This window comes from Puccinia triticina, chromosome 3A (genome assembly GCF_026914185.1).
Source record: "Puccinia triticina chromosome 3A, complete sequence".
In the NCBI taxonomy this organism is placed as follows: Eukaryota; Fungi; Basidiomycota; class Pucciniomycetes; order Pucciniales; family Pucciniaceae; genus Puccinia; species Puccinia triticina.
Window position 1 is genome coordinate 101,825 of NC_070560.1, and position 7,502 is coordinate 109,326.

At 45.4% G+C, this 7,502-nt stretch overlaps 1 protein-coding gene across 1 annotated transcript; it reads right to left on the reverse strand.

The window, feature by feature from the left end:
* Positions 1–2,654: 2,654 nt before the first annotated feature.
* Positions 2,655–6,312, reverse strand: PtA15_3A10 (uncharacterized protein; the record flags this gene model as incomplete). The annotated part of the gene is made up of 5 exons (XM_053167045.1): positions 2,655–3,535; positions 3,603–3,853; positions 5,195–5,528; positions 5,612–6,106; positions 6,216–6,312. 5 exons carry the CDS (start codon positions 6,310–6,312, stop codon positions 2,655–2,657), a joined length of 2,058 nt encoding a protein of 685 aa, XP_053018202.1.
* Between the last annotated feature and the right edge of the window lie 1,190 nt (positions 6,313–7,502).

A 7,502-nucleotide genomic window follows, 5' to 3' on the forward strand; every position in this document is an offset into this window, starting at 1 on the left:
ATAGTCATCTGTACTGCGCTGTGTTTGGCTTCTGCAACCAGTTTTTTGTGTTTTAAATCGTCTCAGAGGCCTTGAATTGGCAAAATGCATGAAAGTGTTGTTATGCTTTTGATTTGAAGGGAATCCAAATGATTGAAACATACCTACCTACGAATGATTGAAATCATCACTATTTACCTAACTTAACACAAGTCCCCCCTGGTGGGAGCGCTGTGGCTGGCGGCGAAGCCGCCCCTCCCGCAGGGAGGGACTTGTGCATTATCCCAAATTTTACGCGGGAGCAGAAAGTTCATTTGGCTGAGAGGTTTTTAAAAATTTTATAGCTCCTCCCCCAGCCTCTCCACCAATATGCCCTATCTGTACCCTATGCTACTTTTCTTTCTCTACATTTTGGTCTACTCAGATTTTTTCTATCTCAATCTGTTGACCTTTTCAAAAGATCAAAAATGCACAAGTCTTCCAAATGAGGCTCCACTTGTTTGGGACTCCAGGAGTTGTTTTTCTGGCTACAAGATAGATAAGTGGCTCAAATTCCTTGCAAGAACAGAACCTACAGCTCTGTGTATTCAGTTTTTCTATATTGGTTGGGATTTTTAGTGTAGCAGATCCTTTCTGCTCCTGCTTAAATCAAGACATAACTCATAAGCCTCTCCTGCGGAGAGCCCTCCGGGCGGGGTTCCCCGGACCCTCCGTTCAAGAGGCTTAGTTAAGCTAGACTATTTACAAAAGATCAAAACATCCTAATCTAATGGTGACTGACAGAGCTGTTTGACGCAGCATCAAGCTGTGTCCTGACCTGTGGAAAATAGAGCATGAGAGCTTTAACAGTGAAGTACTTTCTATCTATGAGATAAACAGATCAATGGAACACTACAGGAATGTTTTTAAAAGAAATGAGGAATGTCTTTAAAAGAAATGATTACCACAAGTCTTGGTTGGGAAACATTTAGGATTAGGACATACTTCATGAATCTGGCCCATGTTTTGTTTGAAGCCATTGTTATTTTTCTAAATAAGTATCCAAACCACAGGGCCAATGTAAATAGTTATTTTAATTTAAATGTATTCCAACTACTCTCACCCTCTAGTTGATGGTGTCAGTTTCAAATTGGAAGTATTAGCATTGAATTTTCCTGCATGGGGTTGATTGATCTTGTAACAGCTATTGGTGCAAGAGCATTATAATATTCACAACATTTTTGGTAAATATTTCTGTGTACTATTTTAGAAATGTTGCTCTAATTTGAGTGTTTGGGTGTACATATTTTCTTCACCTTGGAGTTTTATGATTTTATGATTTTGTGAAACTCAAATTTGAACACCCTAATGGCTCAAGAGCATTAAGCTATGTAGTTGAATGATTTCAATTTTCAAAGCATGGAATATTTTTGAGAATTTGATTACACAATATTATATGCTTTGGAATCCTTCAAATATATTAATGCTCTTGTGCCCAATATAGATTTTACCCATTGCTGAAGATTATGGCACTCTATCTAATGTTACACTGTTATACATATGGTGGATTGATATTGACATAGCTATTGAGGTTCATGCAATGTTCCAAGAGAACCTAGGTAGGTAAGTGATACCACAACATTAAAATCATCATTTGAAAGTTTTATGATTTTATGATTTTATGTAAAGAAAAACTTATGATTTCCACTTTTAACACCTTAATTGATAGCTGTCACCAGAACCAAAATTCAGGCAAAGTGCACACCATTACAAGAAAAACTCCGGAAACTTCCAGCAGTTGAAATGCAGAAGCTCAAAGGAAGCTTGAGATACTCAAGCCTTTCTCAAAAATTATTTCAACCAAGCTTCAATGCACAGTCACTGTGCACATTGCACAGTGACTGTGCATGAAAGGGTATGATGTGATCATCAGAAGTTACAATCCTGGTGCGGGTTGTGACAATATCAACTAACCTTATGGATACTGCTAATTCAAACTAACCAGCCTTATGGATACTGCTAATTTAAACTGGCTGATGATATGTGCCTACCAAAGGCTATACTTGATAGGAGCAGCACTTACCCAACAGCAATAAATCATGAGAACTTTCAACATTAGGCAAAAAGACATCATGAAACTTGGGAAGCCATATCATGTTTGGCACCCTTCAACTGGAATTTTATTTGACAGATGTAGAATCTTAGTGTTTCTTGGAGTGCAGGCAGTTTTAACTGCAAGCATTGACACATTTTGCGCATATCAGATTATGTGAAACATTAGAAAAATAAAAGACAAAATTGCCCTAAAACAGGTGCTTTTTGTAGGGCAGCTGCGTAGCCATTCCCCGTAGCCTTTCACCGTTGCCTACAGCAATCTGTGCAAAGTTTGCACATCATGGATTGGTCTCTTTCTTAGTGCCAGTCATTATATGCATCTCTGTTTTGAGTTTAACTTGGATTACAATGGAGTTGAGGAAAAAAGATAAATGGAGTTGAGGAAAAAAGATAAATGGAGTTGAGGAAAAAAGATAAATCCAAAATCTGAAGGAGTTTTCTGTTACTCCGTATACTATAAGTTTACTGAAACTACCGTAAATTTTACAGCGTAGTTCAATAACACAAGATAGTCTGCCAGGAAGAGTGAAAGGTGTCTTTCTGATCGGCCCTGAGCTTAAGGAAGCGGCGGTAAGACATGATCATCTTAAATGAATACTGTCGGCAAAAGCTGCATTTAGGTCTTCCTCCTCAAGAGCTCGCTCAAATTCTTCCTCGTCACCAATTACATTCTCCGTACCATCATCTTCATCTGCTTGTTCTTCCTGGTTATTCGTGGTTGCTGCGTTTGCACTGGCATCAAGAAAGTAACGCATGGTCACTTGATCCATTTGGCGCCAAGATTCACCCAACGTGTTATCAAAATCACCCTTGATCATCGACAGACAGCCACTTTGTTCGAGGAAAGCTATTCGGGTGACTTGGTTGCTCCAGTCGTCCATGAGCTGATCATCGTTCTCGTATGGACCTGTCTGTTGTATAATCTTGGTCATATCTTTCTCCCAAACCAACTGAAGGGATGTGATTTCGAGAAATGCAGTGTATAGTATTCCTTTGATAAAAGATAGCTGGTCTTTGTTGACAAGAGAATTCAGTATTGGATCGGCAAGTATAGGCTCGATCCTCTCGGTCGCCCAATCTGTATCGTGCTGGAGCCCGACAATGAGAGGAAGGATTCTGTTGTGCTCGTTTATAGCCCATCGGACCGATCTTCGTACCTCTCTACCGATTCGGCGGACTTCTTCCTCCGCTCTAGTGAGCCTAGCTATGTCTCTCATTCCAGCTTGAGTGCTGGAATCAATTGCCCATGGCTTGTTGTGATTTGTTAGAATCCCATCGTTCCAAAAAGGATCATCAGGCAGCATTTGTAAAAGGGAATCGTAATCGGGTGCACTGGGTGTGGGTCGATGGGGGAATGCCCTGGTGTAAGAGATGCGGGCCCGGTTATACTTGTCTAGAACGGCTTTTAGGGCAACCGCTCGTTTCCGTAGTGATTTGACCAGGCGCTCTTTGCCTCGGGTACCTTTGATTTGGTCACTTTATCAGCTCATGGAAGAAAGGCAGGACCAGAGAGACCGTGATCACCTCACCTAACTTTGAAGCACGCCCCATGCGCACCCGATCAAGCGGCCTTTTTTCTTCGAGAAGGGCCAAGTGCTTCCGTCGGAGTTCGGTCTTAGCGTACAACATCTTTAAAAATGCTTTTTGGTGCTCTTCAGAAATCCCTTCCAAGATTTCCGATGAGCCAAGCTTTTCCCGCTGCTCCTGGATCTGATCCATCATGTTGCGGATTGAACGAAGTCGCGAGATAGCATCTTCGGGCGATTGGGGAATATCTGACCTATTTGAGTGCATCAGTACAAGATAGATGGGTATGAACATGGTCTTATCTTTACCAGGCTGTCCTGAGCTCATCCTCTAAGGAGAGCAGTTTTCCAAGCTCTATAGCTTGGTCCGTCTCGTCATCTTTGTGATTTCAATAGTGGTCCCGCTCCTTGGTCCACTGCTCCTCAAGAAATATTTGTGTGTAGTTTTCTCCAGTGTACTGATTGGGAGACTGGTACAGGTGATTGAGACGAGATTCACAGTCTAGAATACATTCAAGCGCCTGCTCAAGATGACGGAAAGACCAGCTCACTGGTTTGAAGAAAATTTCAACGAAACATGAAAAACACATGTAGGTAGTGTAACAATTGGCTGTCTCACTGGAATTTATCTTGAGCTTGCCTCCATAGTATTTGCAAAGGAGGGAGATTGATTGCAGTCTGTGAATTCGGGTGGCACTGCGAAGGGGCCCTACCAGATTGGACAACTGCGACCAGAGACGTTCCATGCCCTCGCCATCTGAGAGCCCCCAGCCGAGGTTGTAGCGAGGGTTGTATTCGAGTTGGCACGACCACTGGTGGACATAAGCATGAAAAACTGATGTTCCAAACTTCACCCGCCGAATGTTGCTGCCTAAGAGGTTGCGCTGAGAAATAAAAAGTAAGCAAAAAGGAAGAATGCAGTAATGTTGGTTGGAGGCACGACTAACCTTGCGAACATGGGCATCCAAATGACATCCAATGTCATAAAGGACCCCAAAGCTCTTTTGCGGAAATGCTTTGACCAGGTTGTCGATAATGCTCACCGGATAGTAAAGCCTATCATATTTACATGGTAGATAGTTAGTACTAGCTAAAAATATACAACATAAGAATGATACTACTCACTTTTCACCACTTTGCTCAATATTGTTGAGCTTTAGGGGAATATCGTGCCGACAGCAGCTGCCAAATAGCCCAGTATCGTCACACTTATCCCAAGAGCACGCATTGCGAACATCATTGGCTGCTTTGTGAGCATCTGAACAAGATGTCTAGATGATTGGGAATTTGCATTCAGTAGCTTCTGAAAATCCAGGAGGTGACAAGAACATACCTCCAATCCTTGTGCATTGTTGGCAGTTGTTTCTTCATTCTGTTGGTGACCATCAATCTGAGAGGGGGGGATGAAATTGGAAGGATAATCAGCCTCCATGGGCACATCCTTACTCGCATACCTATGATGCCGGTGCTGGAAGTTCCCGTCCATCGCTATGATGGCGTAGACCTCATCATTCGAGCCTTTCTCGTCAGCAGCCTCTGGTCCAAAGCATGATGGACACGTTGCTGCCCATCTGTCCTGGGTTGTAAGACCTAACGTCTTGCCGAGTATTTCGGTTCGAAGGATCTGAATTCGGTTATAAATGTCAAGGGCTTGTGAAAAAGGGAGTCGTAGTTGGCGAGAGGTCCCCCGGCGGCCACGAGCTTTCAATTTCTGCTGAGAGCGCTTGTCTTGATGGAACGATAATCCAACAATGAACGAAGTGTACGGCAGACTAGATTCATACCAGAGGCTTTGGTAGAGCTGGAGCGTTGGGATCGCAAAAGCTGTACGGGGTGTTGTAGGCGAGGCTGCAATGTAACCGTAGTGGAGCAGGCGTATCGGGTCTGGGATGCATTTGCAAAAGGTAAAGCTTTGACCCGACAATTGGTCTAAGTACGAGTTAAATTTTGTCAACAAACTGTCATATCTCTAGCTACCAGGGATTGAATATTATTTCCTTATAATAACTGACCATGCGTGTGAATCAAATCAAGCTCTCGGGTAGTTACCAGCTGTGGGGCGCATGTACATTCGGTTAGGGGGAGGAGGTACATTTGAGAGGTGGTCCAGTTTCGGGTGTGATGTTGACATGTGAAATACGCCGCGGTCATGGAGTTCTCGAGCTGCTTCCATGCTGTCACTAACTGATCGCGACGCCGAGCATAATCAGAAACATAACTAGAAGGTTGAGCGGGGCGCATGGTTTGGTCGGCATGATTTTCTTGTTCCCCAGCTTCGTAGATATTGAGATTTTCATCAGCCCATTCGTCTTGGGGAGCAGGAGCTGCTATGCTTGTTGGCGGGGGTGGCGGGGCTTGGTTTCTTCTATTAGAGATGCGCTTTACCATACGAATCGAGCTCGCAAGAGTACCTGGAGAGGCTGACCGTCGCTGTCGGGTACCAGGTCCTCGAGCAATAACGAAGCCAGCACGCCGCCTACTGACCATGATTCCAAGGCAATCGTGTTCTGGATTCTAATTCAAATGATGACGCAAACCAAAAAGAACTCAGTTTCTTAATATTCAACTGGAGACTGGAAATTTGCAGAGAACTCAACATATGTGTTCAGTCGTTACCAGGGATGGTCATGAATGATGGAGGAAAGTCCGTTTGATTGATTTGAGCGAGGTCGGTTTTGTATAACGTTGAGTGTATAGGCCGGCCGGCAAGCATGAGATCCCCGGCGCGAGACGGGGGTTTGCACCGAGAAGGCTCACAACGGGAGAGGCACCTTTGCCGACGGCCGGCTGCAAGCATGCATGGACTTGAGATTTTACTGAAATATATGATTACATATTTCTGTAAGTAGCCTTGTGTAAATATTTACATACACACAGTCTTGCGGTCGACTCCTATGGAAGGTAGTGCGACTTGGCCATCGCACAGGGGTGAGGTAGCGCGCGTCTGAGTGAGGTTGCGTGAAGCCGCATTTCAGCTACTCAGTAGCCTCTGTATTTTTCTGAGCCTGGCTACTGAGTAGTTGAAATCGTGTTGTCTCGGGTGCCTCTAACTCCTGGCTCGTGCGGAGCCGGAGCCGGAGCCGGAAAAACCTAACACGCGTACAGCGCGCCCCTAGTATGGGCGCCTGTCGCGTAGCCAATTGTAGCACGGCTACAACCGCCCCCCCCTAGACAGGGGCTGCCCCAGCACCTTCCGGGAGCAGCTGGCCGTCAAAACGGACGCGTATCTTCCGCGCCGGCTGAGCCGGGGTAGCCGGAGAATCAGTAACCGACGGGGCCGGAGGCCTTCCGGCGCCTTAACCTTTTTAGCCTTTACCGGCTTAGATAACTTTGCCACCGAAGTGGTCTTCTTAAGCAGGGCCTTGGCCACGCGGGCCTCAGCCTGCCGCTCCCGCTGAGCAATTGCGGGGGGCGTCGCCCACATCCCATTGACCACCAAAGATCGTAGGGACACCGGCTTCAAGCTATTTCCGTTCACGGGCCTCGAGTATTCGTCGCCATTTTGGTCGTTAAGAATAAAAGCATTATTCGGCAAAATTGCCTTGATCTCGAAGGGGCCGAACCAACGTGGGCTGCCCTTCGTGTGCTCCTCGTTGCGAAGTTTAACAGATTGGCCCACAACAAGGGCGTCTACATCGCGAGCAAACCTAGTTTTATTATCGAAAGCGGCTTTATTGGCCTCGGCGCGAATGGCAGTATTACCTGCTGCCGCCAACCTGAGCTTATTAAGCTCCTCAATCCTGGCAGCTAATTCATGCTCGCCAGGACAGGCCTCATCTGCGGCGACCATGCGTCGCTTATCACCCAACAGCCGTGGTTTTACACCATAAACAAGCTCGAAGGGCGAGAACTTACTACTATCACTTGCGTGAATCCTAGTAGAGAATAGAGCAGCGGGGAGAA